Source organism: Python bivittatus, unplaced genomic scaffold (genome assembly GCF_059951505.1).
Source record: "Python bivittatus isolate LINGU-HERP-01145 unplaced genomic scaffold, Pbiv_v1 ctg000340_np1212, whole genome shotgun sequence".
In the NCBI taxonomy this organism is placed as follows: Eukaryota; Metazoa; Chordata; class Lepidosauria; order Squamata; family Pythonidae; genus Python; species Python bivittatus.
In genome coordinates this window covers 1,197,016-1,211,725 of record NW_028277056.1, presented here as the reverse complement: position 1 = coordinate 1,211,725, position 14,710 = coordinate 1,197,016, and the positions used below count along the sequence as shown (strand labels likewise).

The window sequence follows — 14,710 nt, the reverse complement described above, 5'->3', positions numbered from 1 at the left end:
CCAAAAGATCTTCAAATGTAGAGTTTCCAAATTTGATTTGGTGTTCTAATGGAGAGATAGTAACTTATTCCAAGAAGATCAAAGATGGAAGAAGTATTCTGAAATTCTGTACAGTCAATGTCCAAGATACCTTAGAAGTTATTCCCTACTTACAAGAACCTCTAGTGCTAGAAGATGAAGTTAAATCAATACTCCAATCATTACCAAGTTGGAAAGCTACAAAAAGCAACAGAAGAAGAAATTGTAAAGGTTTTGTCTGAATTATGCCAGCATATCTGGAGAATAACACAGTGGATTGGAAGAGGTTAGTCTACATTCCAATACCAAAAAAAGGATACTTAAGAGAGTGTACAAATTATTGTACAATATCCTTAATTTCACATCCTAGCAAAATAATGCTTAGGATTGTTCAATGCAGATTAAAGTCCTACATGGAAAGGGAGTTGCCAGATGTTCAAGAGAAGGCCGAGGAACACAAGACATTGCTGACGCATGCTGGATAATTGAGAAAGCCAAAAATGCCAAAAAGAAGCTAATATGTGCTTCATTGATTATACAAAAGCCTTTGATTGTGTTGATCATATCAAGCTATGGAATGTGTTTAGTAAAATTGGGAATCCCAGAACATCCCATTGTCCTCATGCAAAACCTATATACAGGTCAGGAAGCCACAGTCCAGGCAGAACATGGTGAAACAGAGTGGCTGCAGTTTGGCAAAGGACTGAGACAAAGCTGTAAACTCTCCACTTATTTATGCAACCTACACATACGTGGAATACATTTTGAGGGAAGCTAGATTGGAAGAAAATGAATGTGGTTTTAAAATTGGAGGAAGAAACAATCACCTGAGTTACCTGTGACTGTTGAAAATGCAAAGGATGTGCAAGCTCTAGTAATGAAAGTCAAGGAGCACAGTGAAAAATGGGACTAAGATTAAATATAAAGAAGACCAAGCTAATGACAACAGATACAGCAACCAGTCTTAACATTCACAATGAAGATACTCAGATGCTGGATAACGTCTGCCTTTAGGTTCAACTGTCAACAGTAAAGAAACCAGCAGTCAAGAACTAAGCTACAGATTAGCCTGTGATAGAGTAACAAGGCCTTGGAAGAGATACTCAGATGCTGTGACGTGTCTATTACTACAAAGATCAATATTGTGCTGGCAATGGTTTTCCCTGTGATACTCTATGGAAGTGAAAGTTGGACTGCTTCTTCAGAGTATTGATGCTTTTGAATGTTGGTGTTTGAAACAACTCCTGAGAATACTACGGATAGCCAAGGAAATAAATGGATCATTGAACAGATCAACCCAGATTTCTCACTCAAGGGACAAATGACCAAGCTCAAATTATCCTACTTCAGACACCCTACACAGAGACCCAGTTCTCCGGAGAAGGCTCTGATGCTGGGAAAGGTGGAAGGAAAGAGAAGAGGAAGACCAGCAGCAAGATGAACTGACTCAGTTACAGCGGTGACGAGTGCACTGTTGGAAAACCTAAAGGACCAGGTTGGGAACACTTTCTCCTGGAGAAGATCTGTCTGTGCAGTCACTAAAAGTTGACACTGACTTGATGGCACATTATCTATCTATCTATCTATCTATCTATCTATCTATCTATCTATCTATCTATCTATCTATCTATCTATCTATCTATCTAGGTTTGTAAGGTGGTGGGGAGGTTACTTTACAGTTTTGGGGAGTGTCTTTCCCTAACTTGAGTGTTTCTTATGGTGCAGTCGTTCAGATATCCATCTGGAACCAGAGAGGCCTAAATGTTAACAAAAGTTTTAAGAATATCCCCTTCTTATAGGCTTTGGACCAATGAAATAAATAAATAAATAAAAATAGATGTAGTTACGGGTGCACTTGGTATCTCAAGAACACTTAATGGCAATCTTCTCCTAGAGTCATTCTTAAAACTCTGACCAACCAGACTTTATGACTTTGGAAAGTACTCATGGTACAGATGGGCAGAACAGTGAGGCAAAAATAGAGGAGCCTGTATGATCATATTTTCCTTGAATTGTTAACTTGCCTATGAGGATAAGGCAAAGGTAGCATCTTCAGAATGCCAAGCTACTGCATCGAATCCTTAGCCTTTTCTCTTCCAAGATCACCCCTAATTCAACCCTGTGGCTCATTTCTGTGCTTTTCTCTCCTGCCATGTGTCCCCCAACACACCCACTGTAAAGACCCCATCCTACCTTCTTCCCCTTTCTTCTGCTGTTTGGTTGCTCCACAGGCATCTTTTATCATTTTTGACAGAAGCCACACTTCAACCATGCTCACGTTCTTCCTTGTCTCCTGTCAACCCATTTCCTTGTTGCCTTTGGTCTTTTTCTGGTTACAGTTTCCACCCCTCACAAGCAATGGTAGTAGAGTCCATTCAGTTGGGGAGGGAAGGTTGTGGGTGTCCAAAAACTCCGGCAAAGTACTGGCCACCTGTGGTCACTGCTTTATGACATGCCTTTGGTCTAAAGCCCACAAGTTGAGCTGAAAGCACTCCTGGTCTCCTTAAAGCATTTTAATGAAGGCAGTTCTAAATGGGTCTTCTTTTGTGTGCATAGAGCAGTGTTTCTCAACCTTGGCAACTTGAAGATGTGAGGACTTCAGCTCCCAGAATTCCCCAGCCTGGGGGATTCTGGGAGTTGAAGTCCTCACATCTTCAAGTTGCCAAGGTTGAGAAACACTGGCATAGAGGGATGGCCATGGTGAATTCATGTTCAACCCCAGGCAAAGCAAGGAAGTGCTGTAGGAAGCTGATGCTTCTTATCTCTTTAGCTGCTTCTGTAACACAGGCTGATATACTGGGACGGGTCTGGGATTCCCCATTTCCTCTGGGCATGGAACCACTGCAGTTTGCATCTGGGTCTCTGCATGGTGATAGCTGTAAATGCAACAGTAATCCCATGGCTGTCTTCTGTGAGGAACCAGCGAGTCAGAGAAGCCCAAGCTATCGTTATTAGTTGCTCATGGGATGCCCATGAAATGGTGGGAGCATGTCTGGAAATGTTGCTATGAAGGTTGGTTAGTGCTGCACGGCAGACATGCCAAACTTTGTTTCTTCTCTTATTTGCTTGTTCTCTCCCCGCTTTCCTTCTTTGTGCATTTTCCTGTGGCCTTGGACCTCTTGTACACTTGGTGTCTCAAGTCTTCATAGATGGCACCACATACAGGTGTAGCACTGTTTGTGTGCTCCCCTCCATATTTTCCTTCTGTGAAGAGTTGCAGGAATTTCAGAGAAGGTTTCAAAGGGCCACTTCTATTGCTGTTTTTGGGATGGCGGGGGAGAGCACCTTAACCATCCAGCACCTTAACCATCACCCTGCCTTCGCTCGAGTCAGCAGAATGAATGATATTTACAGTTTGGGGGCACCAGAGAGAACCCAGCTGCAACTGGCTTGTGTAGCTTCAGGAGAAGCAGTAGGGCTAGGAACCCCGGGGGGCTTCCTGATCGGGGCCTGCAGCTCCTCTCACCACACATCCTTCCTCTGGGCCTCTGCGCCCCTGAGAGTGTGCACGGCTCGGAGGCCACGTTGTATGACTCAGCTGACCGAGCCGGTCTTCCACAGGCACCTGTGCGGGCAGGAGGACGGGCGGCGTTCCGTAGCCTCTGAGTCATCTGGCCTTTTTAGCTTTTGCACACTCTGCTGCCTTCCTGCGGGCCTGCTTGCTGAGCACGGCTTGCTCTCTGCCCAGCTGCTGCAGAGGCTGTGGCCGTGGGGCGGTTGAACTCCAGGGGTTTGGGTTGAAGCAGGGCAAGCCAGCCATGCGAGTTGGTGAGGGACTGGAGAAAATTGGGGTCTGAAACCCAAGAAGGGGGCCCTTGCTGAGCTGCTCAGATTCCTTCATGCAGCTGCTGGGCTGGAGTGGGGAGTCAGAAAACGCACCCCAGGCCATCAGCAGTCCCAAGGCGTCAAGGCCGCTTTCCATCTTCCCTTTGTGCTTTTTTCCTTGGACTGAAGTCACGAGGAATGCAAAGATCTGGTCTTGATCCAGTTTTTAAGCACTTGAATATGACTTAGAAGGCGGAAATGTTTTTTTTTTTTTAATTCCTGTTTGCCCATAAAAGACATGCATCCCTTTTGCAGTGGAAGGGAGAACGTGCTGGGCTTTCTTTAGCTCTTACCCACCTTGTGTAGTTTGCCAGTTTTTAACAGGTACTCCTCTGTCTTTTGCTGACTGCTATTCAGTAGAAATCAGGTTGAAAATGGGCCCAGTCGCGTTACCTAACCCCTTGCCGGCCCCCGAGAGGGGTGGACTCCTGAACCTTTCCTGGAAGGAGAGACCCTTCCTAAGTGCTCCTGAGGAGGACCCTGGCTTCTTTCAGGGGCTTGTTAGAAACATTGGTCGTGGCAGGCGCGAGTGAAGGGGGCTTCGCAGGTGCCCAGTCAGGGCCTCTGGACCTCCCGCCTGCCTCTGGAGCGCCTCCTCTGAAAGGGGGTTCAGAGCGGTGCTCCTGGGTCGGCCCCTACGGGGTCCAGGCTAAGGCGCCTCTGCCTTTTCTCCAGGGGAGGGAAGTCCTGCTTGGGCTCCCGATTTCCCCAAATATCCTAGTCTCCAAAGGAGGGGCTGTCCTCCCTCAGGTCCCTGTGACGAGCCCTGTCTGGAGAAAGCGCCGTCGTGATGTGGGAGCCTCCTAGCTCTTCCTGGGTGTTTTTTCTAACCTTCCCGCCTCCCCCCGCAGAGTTCTGCCGCATCGACCAGCCCTTGTGCCACAACCAGGATGAGCAGCTCAGCTTCGAAGCCGTCCGCAGCATCCACAAGCAGATGGACGACGATGCGAACGGCAACGTGGACGTGGAGGAGAGCGATGAGGTGAGGGCTCGGGCAACACAGCCCTGCTTTCACAGTGACGCTGCTTCGTGGGCAACCCTCTTTCAGTCGATCCGGGTTAGATGGGGGGCGCTTGTGGCCTGCTGAAACTCTTGGCCTCTGAGACAGGGCCTTCTGGGGCAAGGGACCAGGGTTTCTCGATGGGGCACAACTCCTGCAACCTCAGTGGACACCCCCCCCTTTCTGTTTTGTGGCTTGTATTCTCCCTTTCCCTCAGATCAGATCAGCAATTGATAGCATCCATGGAAATGAAGAGAATGAGCTTTGCTGGCTTAAGGCCAACAGGAAGCAGAACTCTCCCTTTTACAGTTTCTCATTTTCAGGATCTAGGAAATGGTGAATCTTGGAATGAGGGGTCTCTCTCTGCACATAGGCTGCCCTTCCCGGCCTGGTGCTGGTGCTCAGGACTTGCCTGAGTGGAAAATGCTGACCCTCTCTAAGCTCCAGGACAACCTTCTTCCGTCCTTCCACCTGCTGCATTCAGTTTCAGGAAGTTGTAGTTCAGCTGCTCTCGCCATCAGACAGCTGCCTCCACTTGCTTCGGAGAGCGTAAAAGGAGCATGTGTGTGCAAAAAACAAGCTCAATCCAGGCCAAATGAATATTTCTGAGGCAGGGACTTCCCACCTAAAGTTTATTTTCTTTGCAAAATATGAGTAGAAGCAGCTTGAAAAACAACCACAGATTCTCTTCTTAAACTTCTTAAACTTTGGAATTCACAGCCACAAGATGGGGAGCTGGGCTGGCTTCAAAACAGGGTGGGATCAATTCAGTGAAGTCCTGGGGATCGGTGGCTCTTAGCTGGATGGCGGTGGGGCTGCCTCTGAAGGGCCTCTGCCGGGAGAGGAGTGGGCTTCCTTGGGCAGTTGGTGGCCCACTGGGAGAACAGGCTGCTGGAGGAGATGGGCCAGGGGCCCCGCCTGGCAGGGCACGGCATGGCACGGCTTCTGTCCTTAGAAATATGTATCCAATCAGATACGATCAGAAAAGAGCAAAGTCTGGGAGAGCAAAACCGGGAAAAATGTAAAAGAGATGGAACAAAGAAGTGGGAGAGGGTGGGCGAAGGATGGCAGGAGTTGCGCAGTGCTTCTCTCAAAGTCCATTTGTACTGTGGGAAACTGGGGTACGGTCTGCTGCCAGTGTGAGGGCGCAGAGGCAAGGAGAGTGAAGGAAGCCATCCCTCGGCTTGAGAATGGCAGCCGGTGGTTCCCCAGCAGTTCATGTCTAACCAACACACCTCCACCATCCCGGCCAGCGTCAGAAGTCTGCCAGACACCAGCACGCTTGACAGACAGTTTTGCATTCACTCTTCCTACCTGTCCTCTGCAGGGCAGTACAGCAACCGTGTTCGTCCGATATGCCCGCAGACACGGAGCTTTTGCATAGACGTTCAATATACTGTATATCTCAGTGGGAGTGGCAGCGTTTTAATATTTCTCCAGTTTCACAATCTACGCTGCAGCCTTACAATTTTTCAACATTCTCACAGCGCTTACGACTTCCTTTTCATCTGAAAAAGAAACTATTTATTTCTTTTTAATTTTGAATTTAACAAAAATAGAAAGTACAATAGCAGTGGGACAATTTTAAAAAGTATATATAATAATGATAAAATTAAACTAACGGTTTAAAAAAAGATCCATATAGAATTAATACACAACTAGTTCAGTCCTTTAATGTCTTATTAAACCGAGACCCCATTGAAACCTCTGCTCCTTCTTCTCATGTCTGCAGATTAAAGCCATTTTAAAAAATCAACATCTCTTGGATCCACCCTTTGATTACTGGAGTGTTCCTTCCTTTTGATCTTTGGAGGAGGATTCCCTTAACTGTTGTAAACTTGTTGTAAACTTTATTGGCATGGTACCTCGTACAACGAAATTAAATGCCATCCCCAGTCCACCTTATATATAAAAACCATAAAATAAAAACACACATCCTTCACAGTCTATTCGCCATTGCACAACCCCTGATGTTACATTAATATTGCATTATACAGCAGAGTTCAATATAGTTGCATCTCTGGGATAAAAGCTATTCTTCAGCCTATTTGTCCTTGTTTTTATTATCCTGTTCAAAAAAAGAATGTCCCGGGTGAGATGTTTTGAGCTTTCTTGAGGCAGCAGGAGCTGTAAAGTTCTTCCAAAGAGGGGAGAGGGCAACCAGTGATCTTCTGGGCGGTGGCGGTAACCCTCTGGAGCACTGATCCCCAGGTTAATTCTGTGCAACTGACTTTTTCTGCCCCTGCACATGAAACAATATTTTCCTGTCATCCTTTTTTTTGTAGCACTCAGCCACAGCCTCTTCCCTTCCAAATTCCACCTGGCTTCCTTTTTCATAGCGTAACTCCACACGTGGCTGTGGCGCTCTCTTCCAACTCACTCCCACTCCCTCTGGGAGAAAAATTGGTCTTCTAATTCTTCATGCTCAGAACCTCTCGTCACCCTCGTACGTGTTTCACTAATCCAGTCTTTAAGCAGTCAACTCAGTCATGCTTTTAGATTTATATTCCTTCGTCTGCCCTGTGTGGCTATGAGTCAATTTATGCTTACCCCGTGTATGTAAAACTCACATCTTTTGCTAAGCAGATATTCTCCACAATCAAAGTTTTTGTTAATACTTTGGGCTCCATGTTGCCCATTTATTTTTTCTGTTCTCTCTTAGGTCATTCCCATCCATCTGTTCCCATCACTTATCAGCATTGCTTTCCCCTGGTTTGCATTAATCAAAAATCCACTCATTTCCCCTCCAAAGTCACCTCTGGTTCTTTGTTGCTTCACATTCGCTGGAGCAGAACATGCAACTGTCACTAACCTCTGGATTCCTACTTTTATACGCACACCAGCAACACAGATGATATTAATTCATATTTTCTGACATAGAGTTTAGCTCTTTCTTGCACAGCTGAATCTACAAGTTGAATGAATGCGTTCATCAGTTCCATTCTGCAAAATCAGGTCACCTTTAATCAGATCTGTTATGTTCTTTTCTTTTCTCTCAGTTTTTCTCTTCTTTCCTGCCCTTAATTTCTCACTGTATGCTCTTTATCTTCTGCTCCTCTTGTATTCCAAGTCACAGTCTCCTTATGCCTATCGGTATTGACCGCTGCCTCCCATTGTGGCTTTAGTCAATCATGGTTCATACAAGGCTTTTTAGTAAGATAGAGAAAGTGTGAACCAGGCTACTAGCCCCATGCAACATTCCAGCGATGGTGCCATACAGTTTGAGCAAAGTTTGGCTGGGTTGCAACAAGTGCAACCAAAGCCCCGTTTTATTTCAGACATGCTCACATGCTCTGTGCAACCTAGAGATTACCTTGCAAGCCAACATAAAATTGCCCATATCCTGCTAACCATGATGTCTATCAGTATCCTGCACACGCTCAGGACACCATCAGGAACGAAGGCAAAATCAGGATTACATTGCACCGATCGACCTACAGCGGTGTCTCTCAATCTCGGCAACTTTAACATGCTGGCTGGGGAATTCTAGGAGGAGAAGTCCATACATCTTAAAGTTGCCGAGGTTGAGAAACACCGATTCAAAGTATCCCGTTGATTCTTCGTGGGTCAGAGTCAGTCTGAAGCGCTGTGTCCCATTCTGAAGGTTTCACACCAGGTGAAAAGAAGGCAGGATGGATGGTTGGGGGCCTGGAAACAACTGCGAGGAGGAGAGAGGGAGAGAAAGCTGTTTTGAGAAGAGAGGACTGACGGGGACACGTGAAGTGGCATTGCAGAGAAGGAGGACAAGACATGTTCTCTTGTCACCCAGAGAATGGCCTGAGCTGCTGTGAGAGCAGTTCAGCTGTGGCGCCAATTACGAAGGGAGCTTTTGATTTCCTTTCTGCTGGGCGCAGAGAAATGTCGGTTCGACGGCCACCAGTTCGGGATGCTTTCATTTTGAATTTGGGCACCAAGCGAGGAGTGAGACCTGAGGGCTTAAGTGGACTCTCCCAGCTCTGTGATTCTATATTTATGTTGAATTCTCCTTGCTAAAAGCACCTGCTTGGCTGAGGGCCGGGACAGTAATTTGAAGTACTGCGGTGTTAGAGTCCTCCTATTCTTCCGAGGGGCCTCACCACAGGGGGTGGTGCCTTTAAACCTGTCCTTCCTGTTCTGCGTGCCAGGGCATCTCACTTCCACAGGCGTTTGCCTGCTGCAGCATTTATTTTCCCGTGGGACTGCATTTATGTCTTTCCCACCCTCTCCTTAGCTGGCTGAAGAGCAGTTTCCCAGGGGAACCCTCTTTCCTTGAGCATGGCTAAGCTTGCCGGCTGGTGTCTTTTGCTGACTTGGGCTCAGCCTTCGGGTGCCGTGAAGGAACTGGGGCTGTGCTCTCCAGGCCCGAGAGGGTCTTCAGAGGCCTTTCCCAGCAGAGTCGTTTCTGGTCTGTAGGCTAAGCTTGCATGCTGAGAGGCCTTTCTCTCAGGGAACAATTCCTCAGCTCCCTTGAAACTTGCAAAGTGCCAGTCTAGCCTTTAGTTTTCCGGAGACGTGGCTGATGTGGTCTCGTTGGAAAAGAGCCTGTTTTAATTTACCAACACCCCTAACGTGCATAAGATCGGTAAACGCAGGTTTGGGATGGGAGATAAAATTTCAAAATGCTCTAGGACATATTTGAACTGAGCATTTTTCAATTCTGTGCTGGTGTTTCTTTCAAGAGCTCATGATGAAGTGCGGGGGGGGGGGGTGTTCCCTCATTTTAGCCTCACAAGAACAGCCCTGGGGTGCAGATGGGGCTGGGAGGGAGCAATTGACTGAACCAACATCATCTATGTGAACCAGAATCTTCCTGGTCCAGGTCCACTGCTTTAAACATTACCCTACACGTCTCACTCCATCTGCCAAATGAGGATTCATCTCAGAAATAAACTGGCCTCCCTACACAGGTACTAGCTGGCTGGCCATCCAGTCGTGAACTTCATTCTAAGGAGCTGTTCCAGTCAGAGATGGACATTGTTGGAAGCTGTACGTTTACCTTGGAACTTGTGAGCCAGAGTGAAGAGCGACACAATTCCATCCTTTTTGGCTTGTTCCCCAGCCCCTACCATAGGGCAGCCATGCCCCAAACTGCAGATGTAACCCACCCTTTAATATCTCCTGTTGGGAGAGGGAGAGGTTGGGCCAGGCGTGCAGCTTGGACGCTGCCGCTGCCGCCGCCACCACCACCAGCTAAAAGCGAGGATGGGCAAGAGCAGCCGGCCAAGCGTTGCTCCACCGTTCCCCCCCACTTCCAATCTTGCCTCCCTTCCCACACTCACTCTTCTTGTTCTCTCCACTGGCCCAAAGAGCTGCGAAAAAGGGAGCCCCTTGCAGGAGTTCCTGTCTCTTCCTGCAATCCGTCCTGATCCCGGCTCTCACCAGCTAGAAGGAGAGCCAGGCAAGTGGGCCTTCCAGCTGTACTTCATCCAGCCCTCCTGGACCACCTGTTTTCCTTCCTGGCAGCTGGCGCGCGTGGAGGGCCCTGTGGCGCTCAGCAGGAGGCTCTGATTCGCCCAGTGCAAAATTAACATGTGAAGTTCATGATGCAAGATGCAGTGATGGACACTAACTTGGGTGGCTTTCAAAGGGGAACTGGATAAGCTCATAGAGCACAAGTCTGTTGAGGGCTATTGCTTTTCAGGTCTCAGCATTAGGACTGGGTTAGGGGCAGCAGAGGAACTGTGATGGCAGAGGGGTGGGTCTCCATCTCCTGCTTGAGATACTCTAGAGGCAGCTGGTGGCTATTGGAGAAGCCAAATGCCGGATTATGGTGGCTTCCGCAGGGGGGAGAGAGCATGGTATGAAAAGGCTGGTAGAAAGAGACTTGGTGTCCACGTTCAGCATCCCTCCAAGCTAATGCTGCTGGGAGTCCCCCGTCTTCCTGCCCATCCCTTTGTGGCCAAGCTGCTTTTGCCAGCCTGCTCTTTTCCGGTGGGGTGCTGAGGGCCTGTTCTCATTGATGTCCTTCCCAGGGCTACATGGCCTGCTACCCTGCCCAAATGCTTGCTTGCCTGCTGCCAGATCCTGGGCATGCAGGTGGGCATTTAGTGTGAAACTATGTGCTGAGTGTGGCCTGTTAGCATGTGCAGAGTATAGGTGTGTCTACAGGCTCTTGTTGGTCTTAGAACAGAAGCTAAGTGCTGCTTGATTTAAGGCCGCTGCAAGCAGCGGTTCTCTCCCCTCACACATACCCCCACCCAAATTTGGTGGCAGGATTTGAAGAGGCTCTGGCTGCCCCCTCTGAGAGGCTATGGGCAAGCTGCACCCCACCATTAGATGGAGCAGGGAGGCCAACCAGTAGAAAGCCGCTTGGGCAGTTTCATATTAATGTCATCCTCAAATAGGAGGCCAGCCTATCTGTGGAGGGATGACCAGTGGCTGGCTGGGTGGGGGACTCAATGTCTTCCAGCTTGTGGGAAGTCCCACTTCTGGATCAGGAAAGCAGTTTCTATTCCTCCTTGTAGAGGAGATGGGGATTCCTCAACTGGCTGGGGAGCTCCTGCAAAGCAAGGCCATTCAAAAGCAAGCAGGTTGGGAAGAGTGATGCCCTCACCCGCGGTGCACACAGCCCCCTCCCAGTGAGAAGAAGGAGGCCCAGTGAGTCCTTCCCTCCGGGAGGCCAGCAGGGCGGGATTAATTTCGCTCCGCTTAGAGCTTGAATGGCACACGGAGAATGAGGGCAGGTGGCAGCCTCCAACAGAGACAAGGACGAACGCGGGGAGAAGCTCGGCCTTCATGGTAGCCCAGGAAACAGTAGCCATAACAGACTGCTGACAGTTTCTCCATGAGCTGGAATGATAGTTGAGAATTTATGGCTGGAGAGATTCCAACCCTTTCTTGCTCTCTTGTAGCGCTGCCCTCTTTGAAGAGGAGTATTGGACTTCCTCTCCTCTCTAACTCCGGATGGGCATGCTGATGACAGACGCTTGTTTGTGTTCCCTGAGATCCTGCTATCCCATTCAGTGAGTCCACCAAGTTAGGCTGGAATCTTCCTGCTGCTCCCCAAATCCTCGTCACAGGCATAACTTGTATTAGAGCTCAGCCTGGAAAGAAATGCCCCATTGCAGGGGACTCTCCCAGTCTAGCTCCAGAACAAGCTTTAGCATCTCCAGATCCTCTTTCTTGCCCTCTCTTGGGGCAGGAGCTACCTCTGATCACAGTCCAGAAAATGCAGTGAGGGATCCAGATCATGGTCTGGATCCTCTTTCCTTTCTAGAGGATATTGGTTCCCTTCCCCTGTAGGGAATGCTGGGAGTATGAGAGTCAAGGGTTTGATATGAGCCTGCTCCCCCACCAGGGGACACAGAAGCTCCAAGGTGGCTCCAGCAGACCCTGCAGAGGGAGGAAAAAGAAAAGACGTGGAAGGTCTCTAGACAAAACATGGCCTCATCTTCTGGCTTTTTTACAAGCTCCTTTTTTAAGGAGGATTAAGAGGAAGGTGACTCTAAAACAGAAGATTATGAGGAGAAGACCATATAGGAATGTCCCTTCATGTTTGATTGCTTCCCAAGAAATGGTGCACCTGGACCGCAGGCCAAGGAATATCACCAACATGTACCCAGATCCAAGCAGACCAGTGTGATGGCCACCTTCTTTGAGGCTCTGTCATGTGCTTCTGCAGTTGTTGCAGTTGTGCATTTGGAGGAAGTGACCATCTCAGTGATCAGTCCTACCTTCTAAAATCTATTGTCATGGAGCACCTCCCCCTACCCATGGTGTGCCGTACCCCCCCCCCCCCCAAGTTGATAGGCTTCCCATCTGCAGTCTTAATATAGTTCTCAGGACCCTTTCCAAGATCCAATTTGAGCTCCTGAGCAGCCTCTCTCAAAATCCTATCCTTGAATATCATTTTTCTATTGGCCATCACATCATTAAGGAGAGTCTTAGAACTGAGGACCCAATTTTCTGTCTCACTTAATCCAAGACAACTTTTTATGTATGAAATAATAACATTTTTGCAAGGATACTTAAAGTTCACAACGTGTGCTGATGATCCTTGGGTTATAAAACATAAAAGCATTTTATCCCTCTATATTTTTTCCAGAGTGTCCCTGATTTTTGAGAACATGACATACAGTGAAGAATTTCTTATGATACCATTCAGACATTAACAGTGGCAAGTTTTCAAAATAGTTTTTCCCTGATGGTGGGATTGATCTCACACGTATGATTAGCTCACAAGCCAGGCTCAGGGTTCCCTGTGGAAGGAGAAGGCTCTAAACAAGTGGGTCACCTTCTCCGCTACCAACCTGAACAACTGCTAAGGTGCTTGGAAGATGCTGCGCAGCTCATGCGGTGATTTTGTAGGTTGTCATCTTGTGGTTCTTTGAAGTATCTGAGTCCTGGTTTTTTAGGCATCTGTTGAAGATTTGCTCTTCCCTCAGGCCTTTCCAATGGGAATCTTATAAGTGAATGAATTATTTTTCCTCCCTCCCTCCCTCTTCCTCCCTTTTCAAAATTTATGCTAAATCTTTATTTCTGATTTTGTTACACTTTAATTATTCTTATTCCCCTTTTCTGTGTGCTGTTGCATTATGTTTACATAGGAAGCAATAGAACTCCACTTTAAGGTGGGCCTTCTGGGTGTATGCGCAGGTGTGCCAACCTACCACAGTTGGGTCTGGGAAAATAGTGCCAGGTAGCAGCACCATCCTTGGTTTTTAAAGCTTCCTGCTAAGAACTGGAACTCTTTGTCTAGCTGTGCTGGGAGGCAGGGAGGGAAGAAGGAAAACTTATCACTGGCTTCATTTCTCAGTCCTACCTGTTTGGTTGGCTCATGGTTTTGACTTTTGGGAAAGCAGAGGGCCCTCCTGCTCCCTCTGCAAGTGAGTTAGCAGCCCGTTGACTCTCTGCTTCCCAGAAAAAGGCCACAGCAGCAGCAGCAGCTCCGCCTGACAGCCTCCTCTTCCTAAGCGCTTGGAAGCAGGGCTCCGACGGAGGGAGGAGGACAGGAGAGATCACTTTTCTTTCCTGAGCTAAATATACTGAGCAACAGCTGGTTCCTCTGCCTGCTTCCCTCGGGGAGATCATGGCTGCCTTGAGCTGCCTGGAGTGCCCACTCTGGATGACCTCGCCATGTTCTGTGCGGAGGTCACAGGCTGTGCTTGCCCCCCCCGCCCAGCGCTTTGCCCCCCTGGCTTGGCTGCAGGGCTCAAGCTGAGACTTCATTGATCTTGGACCAGCCTGAGGACTTTTCTTTGTTCCCCCCTCGCCTTTCTCTCTTTTTTTAACCCCGAGCTTGGCTCTCGGCAGAGGTCACAGCACTGCCCAGGCCCTCCACCGCTCTTTTTGGGCCTGGTAACTTCAAAACAGCTCTTTCGGTGGGCCACGTTGCCAACTGGAAGAAAAACATTCCAGAGAAAGGACCCATCCGGCTGCCGCTCTTGTGTGCGCAGCTGAGCGCTTTCTCCCCTAAGGTTTCTCTCCCCGTTGCCCTTAGCTGCTCTTTTCTCTGGCCCGTGTTTTTCATTTCCTTCATTGCTGTTGTTGTGAACACGGCACCGTCCGTGCTAATGGCTTGTTGGCTCGTTTCAAGAAAAAAAAATGTTTTTTTTCCTTTACACTCCTGATCGGCGTTGCTTTTTTCAGTCCAGGAGTTGGGTGTGGTGGAGGGACTGGGCAGAGGGAAATGGGGTTACACATGTACTGCCTTGATTTTTTATGGCTTTCTGGGTGATTTTTTTAAAATTAAAAGCCCCTTTGTTTTTGTCATAAAGTTTGCCCCAAAGCCTTGTGTCTGTCTTTGGTGGACAACACGAAGCATCCAGGGCCTCAGCTCAGCCTCTGGACCTTTGCTGGCTGGGGAATTCTGGGAGCTGAAATCCACACATCTGAAAGTGGCCAAGGTTGAGAAACACTGCTCTTGAGCATAAAGCCCTTTCACAACTC

At 48.3% G+C, this 14,710-nt stretch overlaps 1 protein-coding gene across 3 annotated transcripts in view; it reads left to right on the top strand.

The window, feature by feature from the left end:
• Nucleotides 1-14,710, top strand: part of STIM1 (stromal interaction molecule 1) — a 91,614-nt gene that overhangs the window by 47,812 nt on the left and 29,092 nt on the right. For 2 of the 3 annotated variants that reach the window (XM_088140362.1, XM_088140363.1), the window contains exon 2: nt 4,695-4,825. The exons of the other annotated variant lie outside the window; for it this stretch is intronic. In XM_088140362.1, the coding sequence (XP_087996488.1) occupies nt 4,695-4,825 (131 nt within the window). The remainder of the gene's footprint in view (nt 1-4,694; nt 4,826-14,710) is intronic. 3 annotated transcript variants of the gene reach the window in all.